The sequence below is a fragment of the Armigeres subalbatus genome, chromosome 3, assembly GCF_024139115.2.
Source record: "Armigeres subalbatus isolate Guangzhou_Male chromosome 3, GZ_Asu_2, whole genome shotgun sequence".
NCBI classification, from domain to species: Eukaryota; Metazoa; Arthropoda; class Insecta; order Diptera; family Culicidae; genus Armigeres; species Armigeres subalbatus.
In genome coordinates, this window is record NC_085141.1 from 47,528,175 (window position 1) to 47,555,061 (window position 26,887).

Below are 26,887 nucleotides of genomic sequence, written 5' to 3' on the forward strand. Positions count from 1 at the left end.
CATACATGTATTCATCAACCTTTGGTTATTCTTTTCACGGATGGTAGTTAATAGATAAAAGACAAATTTTACCCCAACGGATGTGTTCGGATATGTTTATTGCCATATTTAACAACTCACAACCATCAGCCGGTCTTCTTAACACTTAGATATGGAAAACCCACTCTCCTATGATTAATTCAAGCTTAGATTGATTTTTATTTACGGTTTATTTTGTATTGCGCATTATGTTCATTTTTGTCCTATTCATTCTAGTTTGACAGTACCTACCCCCGGACAAAAATATCGGGGTACAGTATACTACATCTTCTTTTTCTTCTTATTGGTATTATATCTACCACTGGTACATTGCTGCCACGAAGCTCAGTGTTCTCTCAACGCTTTCACAGTTAATAACTGCGAGGTTTCTAAGCCAAGTGACCCTTTTTGCATTCGTATAGCATGAGGTTAACACGATGATACTTTTACGCCCAGGGAAGTAGAGAAAATTTCCTAGACCGGACCGGGGACCAAGCAACCTTCAGCATGGTCTTTCTCTGATTCTCATGGTCTTGGTCTCATTATCCTCAGGTCTTGCTTTGTAACCGCGCAACTTACCGCACGGCTAAGGAAGGCAGTGTACTTTATATGTCAAGTTGCTAGTGTTCTAGATGTGCTTCCACGATATTTATTTGAGTGCTTCCCATATCTGGATTAGGGTAAAGGATGTATTTTCGATCACCCTTACGAAGGCTTCTATTTTGAACCACCAAGAGGAATTTGCACTCAGTGGTCCAAAATATGATCGGTCGAACTGGTGGTCCAAAATACCTCCCTTACCCTAGTACATTGTCATTGTGTGCTAAAAGCACAATGAAATTCTATGCCCACTGCCCTGAAAAGTCAAGTCACTGAAATATACAACCCAGAAGATCCCCTCTTTAGAACCAGATCAGGAATCGATCCCGCCACCTCAGACTTGGCTATGCCGTCGTTTTCAACGTAGTGGGTGTGGGGCCTTTTCTATTGAATACCAGTTCTCTCTTTCGGTAATGTGTTCAGTTTTCCTTAAGTATTAGATTTCGTTCGAATCAGTTTCGTCTGCGCTCTACCTGACTGCGCATGATGACACCTTGATAGCGTTCAGTCGAAGGAAAATCGAACACGCGGAATCACACTGATCGAATAGGGGACGGACAATCAAAGCACAGCAAAGGAAGCGAAGCAAGGAGCTGAAGCGCATGGCAGTTGCGAATCGTGATCGCGCCCGTTTCAGCGCGAGGCGAAATGGTGCGAGACGAACACAATCACCGTCACCGTAACTGCATAAGTAACTCAAATGCCATTGATTTTTTCGCGGATATGAAAAGGGATAATTGTCATCGTATTTTCCTAGTAATCGAAAAACCAGTAAAATAAAACAGTTGTTTTGATATTTTTTTGTAATAATAAAAATAATTTATTCTCACATTTTTTCGGGAGGGTTTCCACGGCTCGAAGGCGAGCGCGTTCTGAGAGGGAAGTGACACATTAAAAATAAATATAAATTGGATTTTTATCATAAAAACTGATAGAAATATGTCGCACAGTTGGTCGACTTTTTGATCATTAAGTTGTTTCGAATCGGATACAAAGTAGTAAACAAGTTCATCTGCGGTTTTGTGACAATCGTCGGAGAAAATCCAGCACTGGTTACCTTATTTCGATACTTGGTTGTTTTTGTATAGTTATTGATATTTTTGATATTTTAACTTGCAATTGTTTGTTTTTACTTCGTATGGATAAATTTTGCGTTTTCCTATTTTTACATTACTGTGTAACTTGTTTCCGAGTTTGAGTGTTTTTGTGATGCGGTAGCTCCATTTTGAATGAAGTCCTTCCTTAGCCTTTAATATCAATTGTTGTAATTAACTACGCCATAATAGTTTTATATGTATAGACTATGTACATTGTTTAGGGGATTCGTGTTTTATTTTTGATCGCATTTGCCTAGATAGTAAAATCCTGTATATCATAATTTTCATGCTTTTTCATTGTTTTCGACTGATTAACGCTACCATGTGTTTTTGTTTTCTTGATGTCTTAGCCATTAAAATTGTGAAAGTATTGTATCTATGCGTATCATTACAATTACCCTAACAGACTATTATTTATCTAGAGCACAAAAGAGGACGAAAATATTGCACATTTTATTATTGATTCCTTTTTCTTGCATTATCTTCCAAGGACCATCCGTTTAAAAATAGTTAAGGTACAAAAATGAAAAGATTCGCTCCACTTACACTTGCTTGCTTACAATTGAATGCTTAAACTAAAGAGTTTCTTCGTATTTCTTCTATTTCGATAAGTTTCTTTGTTTTGTTTGCTCGCTAGGATTTGTTTGTTTGACCTCTTGCACGCTTAAACACTAGATTTAGTTCGTGGAAGAATTTGGTGTTGGTGATAGTTTTGATGAAATTATCTCTTCGTTAAAAAAATAGGTACTTATTTGTGAAGCATATAAAATGAATATCATTTCTTCGTTGATCAGCTTGTTGCTTGCTTGGTTTGGGACTAACTTACACGTGGGCTAAATAGGATAGCAGAGATTTTTTCTTGTTTAGGAACTGGAGAAGCTTACACTTACGGCCTTACAAAAGCTACTTTTTAGCGATTCAATGTTAGATTTTTTTATCTGTATCCACAGAAAAATTTCTACTCCATTATTCTTAACCGTACACAAAGTAAATTCGAAATCAGATTTTGTCCCGCCTTTCCCATGACACCGAAACAACGGAGTTCAATAAAAGTTCACTTTAGCGTCGAAAGTAATTAATTAATTAATTAAAGTTACATATCACTGGGCACTTTAGTAAAGTGTGATTTATGTTTCTAACCTCAATCCACTCGAGTAGCAGCTGCGCGCGGCGGCTGCTGATTTGTTTTGATGGGTCACTTTCAGCAGCCCGCTTCCGAAGCTAGTCCAGATAAACAAAACCTAATTTAAGCGATTAGTTTAATTACAAAATAATAAAAAAGAGAGTCAAACGAGATCACGTTTTCTTTTCAAGAAGAAGGAGAGAAGGGTGTGGGATCGCCCATCAATCGCCTCTTTAAATTGAATTAATTTCTATCGTTCGGTTGGTTTTCCTTTATTTCTATTTTATTCTCAAATTGCTTCATCGCTCATAAGAGAGCCGTAGAGAGATAACATTGCTTTGCGCACTGCGCATCAATTAAGCCTAGTTTAGATTACCGTCGGATTCACCAGTTGCCTATGGATTCTAGAGAAGTTGTGGGCGTTGGCGGTCACGACAGGGAGTCCGGCGTTTGTTGACTTTTGCGGGCTTCCTCGGCAGGGGTGGCTGCGGGCGATCGGTTTCGGTTCAGAAGCGCCGCCGCTGCCGCTGCAGCCGCCGAGTGGCGATCGTCCTGCAGATCGGGATGGTGCGACCGCGGCGATGGAATGTTGCTGCTGGAGGTTGGCGGGGAACACGCTGAGATGGGAGAGTCCGAGCGGGACATCCGACCGCCGGCCAGTTGAGATGAGATTCCGTTCAGGGGATGCGGGAGAAGATGTGAGAACTGCGACAGGCCAGGAAAGCCGCCCAATCCGCCGAGGGGCGGAAACAGGAATGGGTTAGCAGCTGCTGGGGGAAACCGTTGCCCGGCACCGTTGAGGAAGTGTTCGGCGTAGGCTCCAGCATTCGGGAGGTGGTTTTTGAATGCTTCCAGATTCATGGGGAACTTTTGCGAATCGGCGTATAGTCGAGCCAGGAATTCCGTCGGTAGCGGACCAGGGAAAGAGGGGAACTGTTTTTCCATCGGAAGAACCGTTTCGCTGCTGTCGGAGCTTGTGGACAACAGTTTTCGGTGAAGGTTTAGATTGGAAGCGTGACGATCGCGACTACGCTTCGATGGGAAAGCAGCGTTGCAGCCGTCGATGTTGCACTTGTGCAGCAGTTTGAGATGCACGCTCTGGTAATGTGCCTTCACGGCAAAATGGTTCTGGAACATCCGACCGCAGGCGGAACACTTCTTTGGGTCTTTGTCGAGAGGAACGTTGGGATCGTTGAAACAATTACCCTCTTCACAGTAGTCTACGTTGTCATCGGAGTCCATATCTTGGTGATGTTGAGGGCTTCCTGTCGGATTCGGCGAGGAACTTCTTGAACGTGCTGGACTTGGTGGGGCAGCATTCATTAGATAACTCAAGGGCGGGAACTGTGGTAGTCCACCGCGTTGCATCATCATCTCGTTCAGCGGGCCATGAGACAAATTTTCCAGCCGTCGGAGAGTGTTGGCAGAGTCCAAACTTTCGCTACTCTTTTTACTGTCGGCGGACTCCGGTCGACGTAAATCCTCCGCTTCATTGTCAGCATCGTTTTCTTTCTTCGAGCGCACCAATGACATCGGATTCTGCATCAGTTCTGAAGCCGGCTTGACATCTATCGAATACTTGGAAAACTTTTCATTGGCGTTAACGTCCGGCGTCGAACGCTTCTTCGAAAGATCCAGGGATAGATTCTCGGCTTCATCCTGGTGCTCGTGCGGTTCTGCTTTGATTTTCACATGTGTCTCTTGGTCATGATCGCTATCGGCACGATCTTGCACATGATTTCTATCACCATTGAGTTTTGGCGATACAGAGCTGTCTCGCTTATCACTTACCAATGACATTGCTTCTTCTTGCTGCTCTTGCTCAACCTTAATCTTCTTGATCAGAGGTTCGCTTTGGTCTTCCTCCTCGCCCTCCTTGTCATCATTCTCATCGGACATGTTTGATTCAGCGGACATGCGCTCCTGCGGTATTGCACATTTGGTAGGATTCATACTCTTTCGCTTACGCTTGTTGATCGACATTAGTGCCACGTGCGAATCGGTTACCGACGAGTCTTCATTGCTATCCACATTGCTTGCCACGTCATCTCCATCGCTTGACATCGACAGTTTCTCAGATTTTAGTTTGGTTAAGCTGAAGTCCTGTGGTTCATTCTCCTCGCCTACATCCACGGATCTTCGCCGCTCGTCATCGCGCTCGGCATGATGGTCCAGCCGTTCGTTTTCGTACTCCGCATCAGGAGTACCTGAGTGGCGATACGATTTGACATCCTCCGATTCGGAGCTGAGCGACATATCGAATCCATGTTCGATATCGTCATCATCGTCATTTCCATCGATGACGATGCCGTTCGGATCATCATCATCGTCATCGTCGTCATCATCGAGGTGACTTCCGATGGAGCTGCCACCGCCCACACTGAGATGGTGACCACCAGGTGATAGATATTTGTCGGAGTCTCCTCCCAGAGGGCTGCGGTAGCGGTAGTTCTCCGGGCTGAGCGACTGTCGTTGGCTTTCGCGATGTTTCTCCTGCTCTTGCAAACGACGGTGCATGCTAGCTTCCATGTTGGCTTTGAACTCTAAGGCCGAGAGCGAATGGTGACGCATATCTCCCGGTGGCATCAGAGGGAACGGAGCGAAGGGGTGGAGGTGATTCAGACCGTTGGGAAGTGGCATTCCAGCCGAGGGTAGCAGGATGGGATGCGGCTGAGCGCTTCGTCCATCGTGTGGCGAGATTTTTCGCCGGAGGTGAGGTGAGTGTAATTTGGGGTTCGGGTTGGCGCTGTGCCGATTACGGGAACGCCGGGAGCTGAACATCATACTGCAGCCCTCGACCGTGCACTTGTGCATCTCACGTAGATGAACAGCCGAAAAGTGGATCTTGAGGGCGCCCTTATCACAAAAGGTTTTGAAGCAAACATTGCACTGTACTCGTTTCTTTCCGGTCGCCGGGTTGACGAATTGAGTTCCCAGATTGGGTGGCAGGGCGCCCCATTGGCGCTTGCTGGGAGATTGAGGTTTCTTCAGGTGAGCGCCTGGAGGAAGTCCCGCGGCTAGTCGGCTTACATGACTTGGGAGACCCTGCCGAGCAAGATGCTGAGCAGCTAGGTCACGGCTCAGATTCAGAACATTTTCACCACTGTTCGGGTGATGATTCTTTTCGTTGTCTAGTTTGTCGGAAGCCTTATCCGATTTGAGCTGGATTTTATGAGGTGACTTACTGCGAGCTTGTTCGCGAGCTGCTGATGCTGCCAGAAGATTGGGAAAGGACTGCGCAACAAAGCTGGCAGCCAGAGGATTGCCGGAAACAGCCGCTGCCATGGCAGCAGCCGAATGGTTTAACGAATTGGCAAGCGACATAGCGACCGAAGTGGGTGGCGGTGGTGGTGGAATCGGGAACGGTAGTCCGTGTCCTGCCATGGTGAGATTCATAAAGTTGGCAGCAGCTGCAGCGTGATCACGTGAGCTCGGCGATGAATCGGAAGCTTGCGAGTCACGACGCTTGGCGGTAGCTTGCGAGTACGCAGCTGCGGCGGCTGCATGCTGCTGGTTGAAATGATGCTGCGCGGCTGCCGCTTCAGGGCTGAGCCTTGGCGGTGGTAGCCCTGCAGTGAAAGCACTCAAACCGGCGGCCGCAGCGCTCAGCTTGCGGAAGTCGAACGGCTGCATCGACTGCAGCCGGTTCAGGGGGTGCGACGAAAGCTCGGTTGCCGACGGCATGTTGGTGGGTGTGCTGGGGTTGCTGCCGCCGTTGCTTTGCGATTTAGTGCTGCTGTGATTGTTGTTATTGTTGTTGGAGCTGGTGTTGCTCATATTAGCATTGGCGCTGCTGGGTGAGGTGGATGGGCTTTTGAAGAACCCACTCATGTGATTTGGCGTCAATCCGGCGGCCAACTTCTGATGCATTTGAGAGGACAATTGCAGCTGAGAGTGTTGCAGCGAGCTCAAATGCATATTCATCGGATGCGTGGCGATTCCTGGCGATGATAGTCGTCTGCTTGGCGACATAACCATTTGGGCACGATTGTTTGCTGGAGGTTCCTCGGTTCACGGGGGCGAATGCGATAGTTTTCCTCTAGGAAAGCCGAAGGAGTATTCCGTGGTTGAGACGGGCTATTGGCTTAGCCATGCAGCAGCTGACTGATGATGGGTGTCATGTTTGGTTGTTTTTTTTTGTTTTCGGTTTTTGGTGGACTGCAGTCGCTCTGCGAAAGAGAAGGAGATGGAGAAGGGGAATTCGTTAGAATTTTCTGAAGTACGGGCAGGGTATCATTTTTTTCACGCATAAGTGTGTAATGAGGCAGAGAGCATTTGCCGCCGATCGTGCTGAGTGGGTGCCATAAGGGATGAGTTGCAGTTTTCAACGGGGATTGAAAATTTTCCCCCGTATCAAACACATGTTTTCGTTTCGTGATTCAATCTATTTTTCGATTAATTGTTTAGCTTAGATCAAATGTTTGACTTTTGGGTCGTTCGATCGAAAACGACAAATTTCATGGGAAAAAAAGAAATGGTAAACATTTCAGAATGTCATCTCGGCTGGTTTTCCTGTCAGTTTTATTTGTATACAACCCGGCGCGGGAAGACGGAAATGGATTCCGGTTTATGACGGTGACTTCTGTGAGCGTGTGGCTTAACTGCAGGTTCCATAAAGATAAGACAAATTAAATTGATATTTTCAATAGAACGAAAATAAACAGCGCTTTCCTCGAGCGACCAAATAGCCGGAAATTTGATTGATTGAAGCGTTAATGTGATTTAGATGTCCCGGCGTCGTCCACCGTCATCGCAAGCCGGGCCCAAATGGATTGTCATTCTAAGAGCAACTAAGGCTGTTTGTTTTAAACTGATCAACGATGACGACGGCTTATGGCGCGCGGTAGCGGCTGCTGCAATCGGGCGTAAAGGGGCGACAGAATGAGGTTATGTTTATGACGAGTTTCCGTCGGCGGGTTGGGTAAACAAAGTTAACTACGGGTAGTACGGATGGTGTTCAGTAGATGGCGTTTCGGTGCCGTTGTAAATAATAGATGACGTTTGTCTTTTCTTCAGGTATAATCGAGTAATCTTTGCACACGTTGTTGCATTCCTAGCGGCTATTGATTTAGTCGCTCGCAGAGGAACGTCGTAAATTAAGGAAACTGTTGGAGGGTAAAGCAAAGGGTTGCGTCTCATGGGACTTCTGTTTTGCTGCCAGGAAATATATATAGGAATCTAATTGAATGAAACTATTAAGGTTTCGGATGGAGGCTGCCGTGCAAAGGTAAATGAAGAGAAATGAGATTAAATTAAATATTTATTCGATTTTTGCCTGTCGAGTTTGGTTGGTCGTTGTTACTGGAGTAGTAGGGCCGAGTAGCAAAATTAAAACGAAAATGAGCGTAATCGATCAGTGGAGGTGAGGTGGTGGCTCTCTGATGCACGGAATCGGCCTGTTTCTTCCCCATGGCGGCTGTAGTTGGCTGCTCAACAAGCGGCAGCAGCATGAGCGTGATGTTTGGAGAAGGCGAATAAGTAATGAGAAATAATTGCATTCGCCCGTCGGCAAGGATACGACTTGGCGCTCTAACCCGTTTAAACGAAGCAGGCAACTAAGTGAGTGCTAGGTAAACATCGCCATGGCAAGCTTTGTTTCACTGATTTTTGCCGGAGAAAGTGCAGTTTAGGCGGAGCTGTCAAAGCCTAGCGACTTGTCATCTGCGCCATCTTGCATCAGAGGTGATTAGCACCTGCTTACCCCTCGTTTGCTCGTGTGCACAGGTAATTGCTTAAGCATCGATATGATCATCATCATCTCGTCGCCGGGCGGTGATCACACTCGCTGATTCGCGGCGACTGCATGACGAGAGATCGCTTTTATTGTTCCAAACAAACGGGAATGGGGTAGGGGTAGGACACAATGGCGCAGTTCACACGTATTTATGAGTAATTAGCATCTCGCGTTGATTCTCACAAATAAATCATCGCCGATGGGTGCGAAATAACGTGAATGCATCCAAGCGCCGTGATCCCATGTTGGGTTCAGAGGTTAAGGCCCGCCCGATGACACTTGTTGGGAGCGAGTGCAGCGCGCGCTGTCAAATTAGTGTGACAGCGGTTGCATGACTGCACTTGTTTCTTCACATTTTTTTCACTTTCCGTTGCGGAGTATTGGCACGGTTCATTGATTCTCCGTCGGTTGCAGTATTGAAAGTGAAGTGCCGCCGGTGATGTTGAAATCGAATTTGTCACACATTCTTTGTCGCCCGTCGCGTCGTTGGCATTCGGACGGAAGAGAGGGAGCATGCAAAGTGAAAATAATTGATATGACAAATAGATAATTGAACTGTGCCGATGGAGCAAGTGATAATTTGCATACGGTGCAAACATTGTACGGGAGTGCACGTTATTCAACTAAAATAACGACGATGATGATGCTCAAAATGATTATTTCACATATTAAATGCAGACATCGAGTCGGTGTCATTTGGGTTTAGGTTGTCGATCTGTCAATTTAGTCGCTGTCATTAGCAAACCGAAGAAACTTGGCATTTGATGAGGCTGGTTTGACAGTTTCCTTTCCGCCTGTTGTGAAGGTGAGCTGCTTGGAAAATGGTTATTCAATTATTTCGAGATTAACCTTCACTTTAATCACAGTTTGTTATGGGATGGAGGGGCCGGCCGATGGGGGTGCAAAAGTAAACAAAGGTGTGCGGAGAAAACGTTAACCTGCCTGCGATGATGTGTAATGACATTTAAAAGTAAATCATTTTTTCTCATATCGACAAACGGGTCCTCGGCTGGCAGCAATCATAATCATAAAGAACAGAGCCTGGGCCGTCGCCGCATCGGCCATAAACTCGGAAAGGGTGAAACACTCGAAGTCTAGCTGGGATATGACTTCAGAACACGAACCCGTTCTGCTGCGGTCGCAAATGGATCGTGCGCGCAAGAAATGGCACCGCTGATTGAGTGGCTATTAATAAAAATGATGTGACTGCTTTTCCGCCGCACCGGGCGTCCATTGCGAGGTTGACAAGTCCTCTCTCCTGCCGATGTGTCACATGTCATCGTCGATATTGAGTGAGTGTGCTGTTGGCCTGTAATTACCGCGGAACCAGTTCCGAGAGACGTGCGCGGTAATGACAGTTGCTCTGGTGGTGCGTGACACGCGCGATTGATTGTCCGGAAGATGTCGCCGTTGCAATGATGCTATGCGGGATTCCGCTGTCATCGTGTTCGTCGAGGGGTAGAACAGTGCAACAACGGACAATAACAGAAGACAGTTGCAACTTTTTTTTCACCCGTGTGCCGTCGCAGATTCCGAATGATGATTATTATTTGTTATTGCTCACTCTGGTCGACGAGGGAACCTCGAAGCATAAGCTTCTCAGAGATCGTAAAAATCAGGCTTCGGGGGGTGAAACATAGGCAGCGTGGAACCTGTTTCTCGTTGTGCGATCAGTTTTTTCTTACTCGGGAGGATCATTACTTCATGCTCGTTCATTATCCGGGCTAAAGCCGTGCGCGAGTGTTGGTAAGTGTCGATCGATCGAACAGTGCGAGAGGGTTTCGATCGAGACGGTCATGGTCACGCGTGACGCGCTTTGATGGACAGTTCAAAATTCATCGCCATAAAGCAATAATAGCGGAGACTTCGCTAATGATTTTCAACTCCTTTTCCTTCCTCTTCGATTGACAGATCACGAAGTCACTCATCACAGGACAAAATATCGGGAGTGGCAAACGCCGAAAGAAATAGACGAAATCCATCGAGTTGACATTTATAGTAATTGGATCTATTTTGACAGCTATTGTGCGCTGCCACCCAGTCATTCAGAAGCCATGGCGGGTGACGATCTTCGATTACTGTTGATACCGCTGCCGTTTAACGGCTTAAGTTGCTTTGAACCAGGAAAAGAAGCAGCAAGAAGTATCGCCGAGGTTTTTTTCGCTGCCGATAACTTGGTAGGAAACCGTTTTATGGCCTTTAAAAGCGCTCGCGCGCTTGCTCTAGGCTGGATCACTTCGATGTTTCGATGTCTGCCACTCGACGTCTAGCTGTCGAAACGAAAGTGAAGCCACTGGTGGATGGAGTAAGGCGACACGGATAAGGAAATCAATAAAATTGGACTCGAAATCTGGCCCGACAGCAGACGTTTGAAAGTGTCAAATTTAGTTTCGAGACGGATGGTCAGAAATTCTTGAGCCAAACAATAAACTCCTGCCTAATCATGTTTAATTAACATATCAATAGATTTAAAATTAATTTTAATGCATTCTCCGACGAAGCCGGTGACGGAAAAAGTGCTTCTGTCTTCCGAATGGAGATCGAGTTTTCCGACGCGAAATGAGCAGATTGAGGCCATCGCGCAACTTTTTGGATTGACAGTTCCGAGGTGAGTATTTTCCCAATTTCTTTTTGGATGTAGATCGTAAATCACCGACATGTTCCAGAAAAGCAGGTGGCAGAGCGGGGTTAAACGATTTACATCACAATTATACAGAGCACCAAGGTATTCTTCTTTGTTAGTTTCAGTGCATTTGTAGTTCATCCGTCGATTGATTTTGGAGGGGGATAGGACAGTGTCTGTTCCATTTCGACACTTTGTATATAGGATAAGAGCAAGAGCCCAATTCGTATGCCGACAAACTTTTTACGACAAATAACAATGCAACAACGTTTGACGTTCGGAACGAAGGCAATGGCACTAAAATTATAAATTTCTAATTTATTAATTTTCGACACTTTTCCTCGTTCCTTCTTGTGCCAATTCTGCGACAGCTCGCGCGATGGTGCGCTGTCGGCGACACCGCCAACGTCGGCATCGTCGCCGCTGTTGTTGCGATGTCGTCAATAGAAGCGCTGCTGCTCCTTCGTAGCGATTCTTCGATTTGCTATAAATTTAGATTAGGTTTTTGTGGGTCGAGAACCTTTTTTGGCCATCGTCGCCGCGACAGTTTTGTTTCGCTTTGGTGCTCTCGAAACCTGTCATAAATCAAACATTGACACCCATCGGGCGGGATTGGGTTTCGCGATTTCGGCGTTCAAGGATTTCAATGACGCGATGACACTTGACAGCTGTGGCCCGTTGGCAGCGGTGGGTCTCTCACCATCGGTTGCCGTAGAGATGCACCCAAAATAACTTCTAATTAAGTGTCATCTTCACTCATAAATCAGAACAGAGATAATTTGGCTGAGAAAGGTGCTCGCCAGGGAGGTTATTTATCGTGGAACGAAATCCAGACTTGCCGAGTGGATTATGATGGGTTGGTCCAACAAGGAAAATTACTTTTAATTTGATTGCCCCTCTTCCCAGGCGATTAGTGATGGTAGCGAGAATACAAAAAAAAACGATACCATCAGGTTCCAAAAATTGTCCTCCTCGTCGACGTCGTTTTTAAAACGTCTGGGGGGAATGTAAAACAGATGTGTCCGCCGTTTCCATCAATTACGAGCTGTGATTGTTCTAGAAACAGCAGGTTCTTCTACGGTTCTGGTCGTGGCTAAGACAACAGCCGGATAATTGCCCTAATGTGATGTACTTAAAATCCGAGACGAAAACAAGTTCCCCATAGAAGCGCAAGGGTAGCGAATGGGATTTATATCTTACTCATTTCCGGTTGTAGGCATTGGTCTCTAGTTTTTGTCTTTCCACTTTTGGTCCCATCACAGCCATTAGAACCAATGACAAACACGATTGCCCCTTCGTCAATTGTCGTCAATTTACGAGCATGATTTATCTCATCCTCGTCGGAGCCCGCTCATCGATATGCAAATTTCGGCTTCGCCCTTGATTTCGGACCCTCCGGTTTCGCTTTCGATGGCGACTTGCGTGCGAAAACACTCGATTCTTGAAAAATCGCCCGGAACCCCTCCAGACAGTTTCGCTCGTTGTGTCTCCCGCGTTCTTACTGACAACAAAAACAAAACAAAAATCCCCAAGGGCCAAAAATCTAAACAGGTATTAAGTTTATTAAAAAGCACTTCACATGCAAGCAGCGAGCTCATTATAAAGCGATTCTTCGCAGCAACGAGGCGCCCCCCGAACCGCTTTCTCCCAAGCGCGCGCCCGCCGTTGTCAGTTTGACAGTTCATCGTTTTCGGGAAGGGGGCAGCAGTCAGTAGGCGACGACGCTTCATTAGTATTATTCCGTGTGTTTTGTCAGTTGTTTTTTCTTCGATGATCGAGAAGACGAACACAGTGAAAAATCAAAGTCAAGTGTGATGGGACCGTTTGCCGGTGCTGTGGCGTTTTGACGAGTTTTCGAATAAAGTTGGAAAGAAATTCGCTCGTATCATGAACAGAGCCGTCGCGCAGCCTAGAAGTTGTATGTGACGGAATGGACCACGGGGCTGCCGCAGTTCGTTTGTCTGGAGGATTCCAATTATGGGCAATTTGAGCTTAATATGGCTTTTAATTTTCGCTTCGACTCGCGGTGAGGCGCGTAGGATCGGGTGACAAGAGAGTGTGGGCAAAGCCGAAAATTGTTTTGTTTACACGCTCGGTGTGGGGCGACAATGCGGGTACAATGAGGGGTGTCAAACAATTAGCGAAGAAAGCGGCGGCGGATTGACGAAGGCCGAAATACCGCCATTACAGCTGTACCTTCTTTGATGAGTAACAATTAAGTGACTACGGAGCGGAGGAGGTAATAACAGATGCACATGGCAGCGAGAGCATAACTTTCAATAACAGATGTCGTGATTACTGTTTGCGTTTGCGGACGCGCTTTCTATCGCGCTCGCATTGCGCTCAGGCAATGATAGAGCTCGACCGTACGGACGGACCACATGGTAAAAAGGAAATTTAATTTCACATATTAGGTAAACGATAAATTCAAACATAAATTTGCTCGACATTTCAGACCGAACTATTTGACGTTGAGCCACAAGGGTTCGTGTGACCTTCGATTGGACGAATTTTCAAGAGCTGTAATAGCAGATCCCACGTGTATCTGCGGGTGAGCTAGTTTGGAACCAGCAAGCCCCCCCATTATAGTGCGATCACCAACCTTTGCGGCGGCAGTGACATTTGACGACAGAGACGCATAATGGGAATGAGATCAGCGGCCGTGGCGGTCAGATCTGATGGTTGGCAATTTTCGACCCGAACATGACATTAACGGAGCGCAAATTTCGGGTCTAATTAATTCAAACAGTCATTGCAACAGTTTGATGCGGGGGTTGCCCGATTGACGAATGTCATTGCCGTTAGTCGTTTACCGGGCGAATGTATTGGTGCGTACGCGATCGGTGCCGGTGGCCGACGAAGTCACTTGAGGGACAAATCAATCATTTGTCATTAGCATTTGACTGTTTGGCGATCAATTTGTGTTGTACCGATGAGCGGTGGTGGTTTTTTACCGTTGCCCATCGCACGTACGCTGCCGTTCGTCTATTTCGGCGGATCGTCAACCAGCTTCATCATGATCGTCATCAACTTCATCATCTTTTCGATTGAAACATCTGTTGTTTTTTTTTTCACCCGGCCGCGCACTAATCGTTTCAGCAGTTTTGAGAGATGAGCTCGTGAAAAATGCTTGAGTGGCGTCATGGCGGCGACGCTTCTTGAGATTGAAGTAGGCAAAAAAAATCGGCACCTGGAATCGTCCAGGTCAAGGATTACTTGGGTAAACGTACACGGCCGTAGGTACTTGACAAAGTTTCGAAACAAAGCCAAAATTTGCTGGGTGAGATCGAATATATTGTTGGTTTTTATGAGTTTTCTTGGGAATTTATCGGAGCCAAAAAAGAGTGCAATTAAAAAGTGCAACGGCAGTGATCGTTACCAGTTGGGGCCGCAGTAAAAACTCGATCGATTTCGACCGCTTTTACGAGCGGACTCCAACAGCTTCGGGAGCACTATCGGTGTTGCGATCGGATGTCCGACCGTGGCTCTTGATTTTCGTACAGCCGAAGCCATCTGATTTTTATTGGTTCTCGGAAGAATGACCCAACGGTCGGGAATAAATCACAGCAGAATAAAAACTGTCCCTCTTCATCGTCCGGCGGACCAGGCACAGTCCCTGGACTAAACGATTTCAATCAGTGTTGACTTAATCCTATTCTCGTCCGGAATCGGCGCGATCGTAGAGGAAACGAACGGACGAAGAAAAAATGAATTACGAGCCGGTTCTGTTTTATGACAAATGAGCCGCTTTCAGAGGTGTAATCAAACAATGTCCGAGAGAACGCAGTCTACCGCGGGAGAAGAGAGAAGGCAAAATAATTAATAGGATATTTATGCGAGCGTCCCAGGGATCGATCGGGCGGCCGGTCGGCAAAAAAGCGACAATAAATTGCCATGCGCCTCTCAAACGCATTAGAAGAGGAGGCCGCGTCAGGCATACGCGCGCTGGTTACTGTCACTTTGACAGCGTCATTTTCCCATTCGTTCAGGTCGATTAAGTCATGTAATGATTGAAATGTGACCGATGTGGCGTCGACGATGTTGCAATGGTGGTGGTGGCTATTAAACCTAATGAAGGAAATTCAATTTTGTCTCGACGACCAACCAGTCAGTAGTAGGCTGTGCCGTTGTCGCCTAGACGATTTTCCATCCAGCCAACAAGTCCCCATTGTCATGGTTTTGCTTTCTTTGCATTCTTTTTTCTTCGTGGTCGGTGTGTTGACTGTTGATTAATGTAAGATTAATGAAGCGTGCCACTATGGGCTTAATTTAATAAACCGCGCAGTTTTGCGGCCAAGAAAAGATCATGTCGCCAATAAGCATTGGTTTCGACCAGAGCCGGCCGGTCAACGAGCGATGATGACATTGACGGATGCGGAAGACCACCACGTTTCGTCGATCAACCTTGGTGCTGTCAAAGCATCAAAATGGATTCTGAATCCAACAAAAAAAAAAAGATGGCTCAAACCTAATTATTTGATAAATTGTCTAATCACCGTAAGCGGACAGCGACTCCGGGAATTCTGAAGAGGGGACGACGCTGAAAAATGTCGTCGTGACAATCTCCGCCTTCCTCGTCATCTATATTTGTGCGACCGTGAGAGGTCGAAGCGGACAGAACTCGTTTTGTTTTCTCACGTCACCTCGCGCGACTGGGCGGCAGAACGGCGAAAAAGATTAATTGTTGCTGTGGTCGCTGGTGCGCGGCGGTTCACCGCGATTGAATCCCCGCGATAAGCTCCGCGGCGTCACCGAGAACGAGCGGGATTACAAATTTTGTCTCCGGGTGGCAGGCAGGGAATGACAAATAGTGCCTATCGTCGTGTCGCCATCTTGTTGCTGTCCGAAAATGGCGCCCTCTTCGACGAGTCAGGATGAAGGAATGGTGGGGGACAGGATACTTAACGGGTGGCTGCGATGACAACGAGGGGTATGGCAACCACCACTAATGGTAAGAGAAAAAGCCGTAAATTGATGATGACTGCGTGTCTTTTCGGGTCCGGATTCTCATTTGGGCTGGACTACCGGTGAAGGAAAAAATTATATTGTTGTAACAATTTAGATTATTTTTCATTCTTTCGGTTGGGTCCGGTTGTCATGTCGGTGGGCTTTGTCGCGCAACTTTGTCCGTGTCTCCGTGAACTTTTGTCGCCCAGCGTCCAACGAAAGAGACCGCAACCATAAAGGAATAAAAATCACTTTTTACGACGGCCTGCAATACAGAAATTGAGAATTGTTCTTAACCCAGAAGCCCTGGATGGGAACCGACGAGTCTCCGGACAACTTTATATGTGTGTGAGTGTTATAAATTAAGAAAATTCCGACGTTTTGTTATAATCATTTATTTTTCTTCCTTCGTCGTTCGGTTTTATGATTGGTCGCAGGGGACAGTCCGCGAAACTTTGGGAACCGGGAGCTCAACCGTGATGAATCGTCTGTTTCAGAACGAACTGTCATAAAAGGCTTAAAATTGAAACGACATTCTCGCGGCTTTCCGTCGTCGTTGTCGTCGTTATTGTCGGTCATCGGTCTCTGTCTTCGTCGTCATCGGAGACGAAAATTCGGCGGCTGGAAGGTGGCTAATAAAGATGATGAGATGAGCTTTCGGACGGCGACGATGACGACCATCGATCAGGCGCTGTGGTGCCGTTCAATAAAATATTAATAACCCCTCGGTTCGTTAGGTCTTCCGGGGGGACATTCAATGACGTGCGGTTCAATCACGACGACACCTCTGTGGACTTCCTTTTTTGTCGTGGGTACTCTTTATCGCGATCGCGCGATGAACAAGCGCAAAAACAACACGACTAGCAAATTGTTCCACCAAATTTAATGCCGATTTAATGTGGGACCTGGGCTGTCTTAATTACGCATGCTGCGGCTCACTGGGTTCCTCCGTTCCCGCCGTCCATCACCGGTTGTCAGAGCGACGCTCAAGGTCGTTTCGTGGCTTGCTGCGCGATCGAGATTGTCATTTGACACTCCCTGAACGGGGGGAAGGGACTTGACGAGAAACACGAAGAACACGGTAGTTTCGTTTAATTTTATTTCACAGTTTGTTGTCCGCAACAGACAGACGACGGTGGGACCGTCGAGAGACAATAAAAACGGGCAGGTAATCCAGCGACAGATTTCTGTCGTAAAACTTCGGCGGAGGTCCCCGATCGATCGTGGGAGCACACTTGAACACGTTTCTAACGATGGTTGATATTTTTCCATTAAATGTCATCGTGCGATGACGCGTCATATTTTCGCTTCATGTATCGGCCCGGCCAGACGCGTTTCTGAACGAGTTCGATTCCCAGAAATAGATGGAAGCTGGATGACACTGTAGAAACGATCGGGTCTAGTGATCGTCACCTAACCCTACCGAATATACCTCATCGAATCGACAACGACGACCACGACTATTTTCTTCGAACGCAAGCAAAGACGCTTAAAATGACATTACACATTTTTTTGTTACCTTCCTTCGTCACCGCGTGACAGAACAGCTCTAGAAGAGAACCAGAGAAAAAAAACCGACTCCAACAATAACAAATCAGCAGTAATAACAATAACAAATCAGCCGTAATCGTCGCCTCATCATCGAACGACTACGATTTACGAATCATCGCCCCAAAACGGACGGACGAGGAAAGAATCGACCCAACGAGGAAAAGACGCACGGGACAAAAACGGCCCGGAGCATAAATAAACACAATGAAACGTACACATTTGGTGACAAATCAAAACATTACATCATTCCGGCGGCGGTTCGCTGCAGCTCCATGGACTGTGACTGCGAGGATATTTCTGTCACATCATTTTCTGTGACGGACGATTGTTATTGTTTGTGGTGGCGTGGGTCACATACACAAATGTGACACCCGCCTCATAAGGTGAGACCCCCACATCACGATCTCACTCCAAACGTGGCGTTGAACCTCTTCATCAAATGGTGCGGCTTCAAGTGGGATCAAATTTTGACAACGAATCAAACGTCAACTGTCGTCGGAAAGTGTCTACTCACGCGCGAAAAATGCTGGATGCCCGTAATTTAGTTTTGCGCCTTCTGTGAGTGTCACACCCTTTCTACGGTGACGCCGGCCGCGGTAATTGACGACAATGCAAGGTCGAAGCGAGGTGTGATCACACGGGCGACATCGCGCTCTCCGTCGATTCGTGTAATTACGGTCCAGCAGCGTGTACAGCGGAATCGGACAATGACAATATTGATTGAAACGGTGCTGGCGTGGCATGCAGATCGCTCGAAGTGTCGTTCAAGTGTCATTGAGCGGATCGTAGGCTAGCAGGGCGCTGTCTACGCGACACGGTTCGCTCCGATTGATTTCCGGCACTTTGCGTTGATCTAGATCGCCCGTTCGCGGGGCAGACAATCGAAAACTTTGTCTCCATGCCCGCCGGTTGTCGTCAGCGTTCCATTGCGGCGATAACCTCGATGGGTACATATGTTCACGTTAATCGAACTGTCACCATCTTCGGGTCGGACATTTGATAATCTCGGCCGGCGTGCTCTTAATTTAATTTTTTACTGTTCACGGATGATAAGGCAGTGGAGAGTTTTTTCTCGCTTCGTTGTCGCTGATGCCCTCTGTTGGACACATCATCGCTAAAAGAGGCGTCAGCTTCTTATCAAAAGCGCTGAAACAAATATGTCACTCTCGCTGGGTTTGATCGCCATGCATCCACAGGGCATCGAATGTAACGAGATCCGAGGACCGTGCTCGCTGTTTCGATTGACAACCAAAGTGTATAACATCATGTGAAGTGCTTTATTTTGTGCTGCGGACAGCAGTACACTTCGAATGCTGATAAACTTTCAATTTGACAGCTCGTCTGTTTGTGCAAAATGTGTACACAACACAAAACATCAACATCATCATTCATCGGTGCGCGGCTGTCGCTGTCTCCCGGTGAGGAATGGGGATCACCACCGCCGCCGCGCACATCACAGAGACACCGAGCCACCGTCAGAGCGAGTGAGAGCAAGATTAGCCGCCGGCTCTTTTTATACTTGACATCGAAATGCATCCGCTACCAGCTTGTTGTTGCCATAATAGTTGATCGTTTGTTTGTGCAATTAAAAAGGCAGTTTACAGCGCGACACAGCCGTCGCCAATCGCTAACTGCAGATTTGATTTGTTGTAAACAAAAAACTCTCGTTTCGTATATACGCTTTGACATTAGATTAGTTCGCAGAGCGTTCAGAGCCGCCGCATGGTAGCAGGGTAGCCAGCCAGCCGCCAATATTGCCACCGCCTACTCTGCTGATGCTTCGATTCGGGTGAAAATTTCTGTTTCGCGTTTTTCGAGCACATATCACCCCTCGGTTGCATCGCGGTGCATCCGCGCGCCCCCACCTCCGCCGGTTGGCAGCACGAGCGAAGCGCACCACACTCTGGGATGATGCACTCCGTGTGCCCCCGGGTGTCAAGCGTTTATTTATTTGCTTTGCAAGCTCGCGGCGAACTTGATATGTCAATCAAAAGAATTGACACTTTTCGCAACATACCGCCCTGCTCGGTGCTGTGCGCTTCCCCCGCTCTCACGGCGCAACACACGAGCGCGGCCTGTCTTGTGCAGGGAGGATGACCTCTTTCCGTTGTTCCAGAACAGAATGACACACAACGAGAGTCGCACGCGCCGCCCGCCGTTACACGGCTCACATTCGTGATCGCGATTGGCACGTCCTCTGCGCACTGTGCGGGACCGGGTCAGCAGCAGAGCGTCAATCTGGAGCGGGACTGGGGAGAAACGTCGAGCCGAGGTGGATGCACCGGTTTTCGGCAGTGATTCGGAAGCTTTTCGGAGTTGTGGGGCAGCTAAAAAAATGGTAAGACTTTTTTTATGTCGTCTGATTAACAAAATGACGTTCAAGTGAGTCATGTCAACTAAGTCGTGTGTAACATTTTTAAAACAATTTTATCAACTTGGATAAGCTCCAATGCAGCATTTGATGTCCAGAAAGTTAGCCGTGAAGGCTTTTGACAATATTCTCTCAAGGAACCGATCGATGTTGACCACATGGGCACAATCCGATAGCATTTTCTAAAGTAAACTTAACTGAGTTGCTTATTACATCTTAATTTATTGTTATTGAATGCTTGTATATGACAATCAAATATCAAATACTCAAAAAATCCGTGAAAAATTGTGCTTTTCTATTAGTTTGATATTTCACTAATTCCACGAGTTAAACCATAGCAAAATACCTCAACTATTTTCTAAATTTATGATTCATGCTAGAGAATGTATAAACAATAAAGAGTTGTGGTTTTATATGTCCATGTCCCTATCTATTTCATGAGTTTGAGATGACCAAATTGCAAGATGTTTCTCTTGTTCCATTGACCATTCCCTTCAACAAAATTATCTCGTTTCAATTTCTCAGTCGATACTTTGATTTGTTTAACTCTCATACAACTCATATTTTTCAGACCTCTAACTAATTTAGAAATCGAAAACAGAAACTGAAAAAGTTCTGTATTTGTGAACCGGTTCGGAGAACTTTTAGCCTGATGTTGATTCAAAATCGGGCAAATGTTGGGCCAAACATAAAAAACAGCACTTTTTAATTATAATAATAGTTCAAGGCGTAAAAATAGGAAAGAATCGATTAAACGAATAACATTTTTTTTACATGAAGGGTCTTGATCTTTGTCTTACACAAAAAGAAAGTCAGAAAAGTTGAAAAACATGATTTACTAAAATTGATAATAAGATTTTTGGAATCTACTTCGCATTTGGCATTTGAACTACCAACTTTAATAAGCTGTTCAAAATACGAACCTCATCGCTCAATAAAGAGTTTCAAACGTAATCATTTTGTTAACAAACACTTCAAAAGCAAATAAATGTTGGCAAGACCAAATATTTAGGACGAACAAAACAAAATTTATCGCTACAGTCCCGATTCGCTGGTTTAGTAATAACCTCGACCTAACTAACGAATTTGCTTTTTCAGTTGGCCTTTTTAACACGTGCATTTCGACTTGAACATCACAAATGATGTCCAGTGACGCCAAATCCCATTTTCAGTGTTTACATTGCATTTTGACGTATGATTGCTTCTTAGTTGAGTCTTGGCCCAACCAGCAAAGGCCCAAATGAAAAGTGACCCAATTATTAAAATCCTAACTAGCGAATCACGACTGTACTCATATATCGTAAAAATTTTACTCAAAAAAAAAATGCAAGGCTTTTTTGTGTATAACTTTTTATTGTATGGGTGAAAATGGACGGCATTCTGAGTAGAACTAATTTAAAGTATACTGTTTTCATGTGCAAAATTTCGTCACGATCTGTTGAGTGGTTATCGAGATGGTCTCTTAAACAAGAAGTGCTTCGGTTAAAAATATGAGTTCGTGGAAAATCCAGCCCAGTATCACAGGTGGAGATGATTCGCATCCAGAAGATCCAGCTGTGAGATGGCAAAGGCGACCCGCATGGAAGGTGAGGGATTCCAGGGAAGAGCAATTCGAACCATTCGGTTTCGGACTTCGCAAAAAAGGTCAACTCTTTGGTTTGGTTCGTCTAGCAGTTAATGCAGCGGTCTTAATGTCTTGAAGGTAAGGAAGGTGCCTAACCGAACCGATAAACATATTACGGTGGTCGAATCTTGTGCCAGGAAACTGTACCGCGAGTGGTTGGTGCAGCAAAAATGCATCGTAATGGACAACGAGGCGTACATTGAAGCGGACCCCTAGCAGATCCTTTGGCTGGAGATTTTCGTCGACAAGTTCCACTTGGATGATGTTCCGGGGAAGTTTCGGTAGAAGAAGTTCGACAAATTTGCCAAGATGTTCTCCATTAACGGTCAAATATATGCGAAGAAAAATGCCTCCAGAAGTGCCTCCTTGTGGTTTCACGAAGGTGGCACTTTGGTTTAGCCGAATATGGCATCATGCTATCTCCGAATCTCTGACATTTGGCCGAAAGACAATTAGTTGCATGATGTTTCGTCAAATGACATTTGGTCGAACGGACATTATACCGAAGGGACAATAGATCAAATGGTCATTTGGTCGGAAATAAACTTTCAGTTACCTATTAGCTGTAAGTGAATTTCATTTTGAACTATTTACTTATTGTGTGTTATATTAAAATATTAAAGAACGAGTATGATCGATATAATGGCGAATGCTATAAAATTTTTAACAATATATAACTGTTTCCCGACACTGAACTGGAATTCCAGTCCAAGCAAACGTTGCTTTCCTTCATTACCAATGACTTTCAATGAGTTATTTATTGGATCATCAAGAAATAATATTCGCGCAAGAAATCTTAATTTACATTTTTTCTAAATGCTCTATTAATTGGACATTTTTTTATGATTTCCGTCGTTGATCCTTTTATACTAAAGCATATTACCGTAGTACCAAAATATTTCTTCACTCAACAAAACAAATCTTTAAAATAAAAGAATGGTTATTGTTATTTTACTATTGTAGGAACTGATAATTATTTTTTGCTGTTCTGAAAAATAAACCACTGAATAAATGTTGATGGTAACGAGAAAAACCATCGTTTACTTAAATTTGAATTTCAGTTCAGTGTCTAGAAAGAAGTTTATGTGCCAGTTGTGTGCCATTATGGCGAACGTGAAAAACTGGCTTGAGAAGAATAAAAAAAACGAAATTTCCACTTGACCAAATGATTGTTCGACCAAATGTCTGTTCGACGGAATACAACTCGATCAAACGTCTTTCAAATGAATGTCATTCGAATAATAGTCCCAAAGTCCGTGCTATTACGCGAAACCGGTAAGAAAAGTAGAAAAGTAGAAAAAGTAGAAAAAAAAGCTTGGCGATTATAAAGGACAAGCTCCGCAAAGCAGGGAAGGTCTTCGAACTTCTTACTTTGCAAAAACATAGCAAATATGTGTGCATTCATTCCCTGAGGCTGATAGTTTTGTAAATATCCTTTTGAGTACAACTTCCAACACATTTTTAATTCTAAAACATTCATAAGTTTTTTTGTATTTTATTTTTTACGCTTCACTCTCTTGATCATTAAAAGAACATTGAGACATATGTAATTGTTATTGAATATTTTCAGAGGCTTGATTAAATATAAACAATTTTAGAAAATATTGATATCTGTGTTGATGACATCTATTTACGATAATTTTTCAAATGGTCCTGTGATTAATAGAAATGCTCATATTTTATATCACTTCTATTTAAGCCTGATTGGAAGTTTAGAAACTACATCATCTTAGTGATTTTTACTTCAAATGAGTGATCAAGATAATGGAGCTTTTCGACGGAAAAGGTCAAATATCGAGATTTTGTTCTGTCAATTCTCGAAATAAATTCACATCAAGTGATGCTTAAAAAAATCACCGAAAAACTATGCTCCCAAAGCAAGATGACTTTATTGAAAAGCCTTATTGAAAAGCCCATCAAATTTCATGTCAATGTAATTTCAAATTTTTTAGCTGTTGTTTTTAGGTCCTTTTTCGTGTCTTTGGCAAGCGCAGTGTCATCAATAAAACACAGTACGATTTTTTTGTATCTTTATTAATAATGTGTACAGTACGATCAAAATATTGTCCCAAATACATCCTGGTCTCGATCTAACAATAAGCCATATTTGGGGTTTCAGGAGTCTTTTCTTTTCAGTTTAATTCAGGAATTGTAACAGTTCCTTAGAAACGAAAATTCCACTAATTTGGAGTTGAACGCATAAATATCAGTCATTCTAATGTCAGTTCATTTTTGGTTTTAAAAATGAAATTATAACATTCATAAGTTTCTCAATACTACGGTATTTAAAAAGAGAATATATTCATTACTAGCCTACTAGTTTTATTTTTGATCTGTCAATTATTTAGTTCATTGCAGCGTCGCACTCTAGATCGATTTCAGTTCAAGCTTGGTGGCTTTCATCAGAACACATAAAACCGTTGCATTTTGACAATTTTTCAACTTTCTCCTTCAAATTGATCAACTCTTAGTATGAACAAACATAGCTGACCTTAAGACGAATTGATAAGTGCGGAAATCTTGCAAATCAGTCCATCCGTTTATGACACATTGCCTCAAAGGAAATGCAAACTCATTTTTATATATATAGATAGAAGAAGAGAAGAAAAAGATAAATTTAAATTAGTGGCGCGTTGCATAAAGCATGTTCATGCAACAAACAATAAATGTTCGACAAAATATTAATTTTATTTACTATTACTATTTACTATTTTGTTTTGAAAACAAAAAGACTTCTTTGATTTTTTGTGGATTTTTTCGTGGAGTCAACTCAATGTTTAAATCCAAAGGCCCGAAATAACCAAAAATAAGCGACCCCAGTGTATAAATACAGATATTGATAAGGAACAAATGCTCTAACGGTAATGGCTACATCTTTCATGAAAGCGTTTATTGTGTTACTGAGTTCCACAGTTTTGTATATAGACTGTTATAAATTTGGTTCAGGATGTTGTTGAAATCACTAAACTTTCTAACCAAACTACTTCTGTTTTAATTTTATCAGAAAAAATGTCAAAACAATTTATCATAACTCAATCGTTTTCGACATCTGATGCTGTTAAAATTTGCCTTCCTGCTCGGTATTTTAATATCCAAAACAGTATTTGCAGTCCAAACATGTCATTAAAATGTGGTTATTACGACCGTCACCTTTTACACAGTTTTTCTGCTGTTCCAAAAGCCCTTTTGCAATACAATAAAAACCGACTTACCTTGATAAAAAGTATCACAATCCGGACCAGCCTATCAGTGTGCCACCTGTCCGGTCCTTCGAATCACTTGGTTTGTACCAAAATTCACGATATCGTCCGTTGTGGACAATTTTTGCTTGTTGTTCGTAGTCCTGCACCGTTCACTCAAACTGAAATGATTGCTTCTTTACTGCTCTGTGCTCGCCGCTTCTAACGGGGCAACAAATCCACTTGCAATATTATTCTGGTTTCGCTATACGTCTCTCCCTGACTTGATTTTTTTTTCATTTGCTATGGAGAGATGTCACTTTTCTTTATTTGGTTTGGCACCGCAGGTGTATGCGTTGTTGCTGTTGATGTTGTCGTTGGTGTATCCACAAGATCTGACCCAATCAGATCTTCAGTAATTTATTTTCGATAATTTCACCAGAAATCACTTTGAATCAATATTCGATTTTTTTGGGTTCACTAAAACTTTGTTTTTCTTTTAGCTCGGTTGTCTGCTCGAAAGCTTTTCACAATCACACTAAAGAGTACCCGCGATTGCGACACATTCGGTAACGACGGATAATTTTTCTTCTTCCAATTTTCCGTTGACACTTGCGTTTGTTTATTTCCCGTCCCGTATCACCAGTTGGGATTGATCTTTGCGTCCCGCACGAATGTCCACGCAAAACTCCGTCCGCGGCGCTCTCTGTGTGTACACTGGAGAGAAGCTAAGGCCACTTTTCGGGGGTGCACCTTGGGATGATCGCGCGCTGAAGTTGCGTTGCTCCGCGCCGTTCGTTCGAAGCGCACAGAAAACGCGGAATGTACACACGGCGAAGAATTATCGAATGGGGGCCCGGAACACTAACTGCTAACCCCGCGCGCACTACTCGTCAGCTCGCTCGCGACTTGTCGTTGACTGGTCTGCGACTACTGATGATGGTGAGGATCCTCGTCGTCGATCTTGCTGGCTGCTACCGAGCGGGATCACCGATACGACACAACTGCGCGCGGTGATTGTGACGCGAGAGGGAGAGCCACAGCCGGAGGGTCCTGGTGGCGAACCAAAGCGAAGATGATATTTGTTTCGATTTAGGGGTCTACACCTCGCGGCACACGTCCCCCGTATTGCTGTTTGCGATTAGGAATCAGGTTTGTAGTGCCTCCACTGGAAAGCACAAGAACCGATGAGAGCGGAGGAATCGACTTCTATGTCTCACTCGTTAGACGGGTTCAATAATACTGGTTGAACTTTCCGATGTGACGAAGAGAGCCAAGTCAGGTGTCGTGTGCGCTGCGGTCGCTACTGATGCCGTCCACGCATACAATCGAACGAAGGTGGAATACGGAAAATGTTGTCCAAAGTCTCGCGCGGAGCGAAGAGAGCAACAGCAAGTGCGATGCGATAAGCTCAAAAAATAAAGATTCCAAAGAGACACATGCACGCGCACTCAACACAGCAAAGAAGAGCGGTCCGCGAAATCGTCGTGGTCGTCGTCGTCGCCGTCGCCCGCATGTTGCGAGAGAGCAAACCTGGCGCAACAGCGAAGGAGGCGAGGGACGATTATGTTTTGTTCTCCCACACTACACTGACCGAGCACCAACACCACCCGAGCGCGGAGCGAACGCGTACAGAGTGCTGAGAGCGCCTAGCATGTAAATAGCGTGTGTACAGAGGCAAAGCATAAAAAACAAAATAATCTCGTTGACAGACACACAACAAACTGTTGGAATCGAGTGTGCAAGGGAAACGATGAAGAGAATCCAGAAATTCGGAGTGGGGGAAGCAAATCTATCGATGCAATCCCAACCCGTTGGACTTGCGACACACTCACACCGAAACGCTTCCGTTGCGTTTTTGGGGTGGGGTGGTGTCACACTCGCCCAGCCGTCGCAGTATGCTGCGGTGACATTTTCCCGTGCGACATGACTGCCTCCCTTCTTGGTTGACACCACTACAACGTTGCGACATCCGAAAGGACACATTCGAGTGACAATTTTGTGGGCTGTCGTTAGCTTT

At 44.9% G+C, this 26,887-nt stretch overlaps 1 protein-coding gene and 1 long non-coding RNA gene across 2 annotated transcripts in view; both read right to left on the reverse strand.

Moving 5' to 3' along the window:
• Window positions 1-26,887, reverse strand: part of LOC134228018 (uncharacterized) — a 593,534-nt gene that overhangs the window by 517,036 nt on the left and 49,611 nt on the right. The window lies entirely within an intron of this gene.
• Window positions 1,404-26,143, reverse strand: LOC134228014 (zinc finger protein basonuclin-2). The gene is made up of 2 exons (XM_062709773.1): window positions 24,901-26,143; window positions 1,404-7,007 (listed from the first exon to the last, which is right to left on the reverse strand). The coding sequence occupies exon 2, from the start codon at window positions 6,814-6,816 to the stop codon at window positions 3,268-3,270; it is 3,549 nt and encodes a 1,182-aa protein (XP_062565757.1). The 5' UTR covers window positions 6,817-7,007; window positions 24,901-26,143; the 3' UTR covers window positions 1,404-3,267.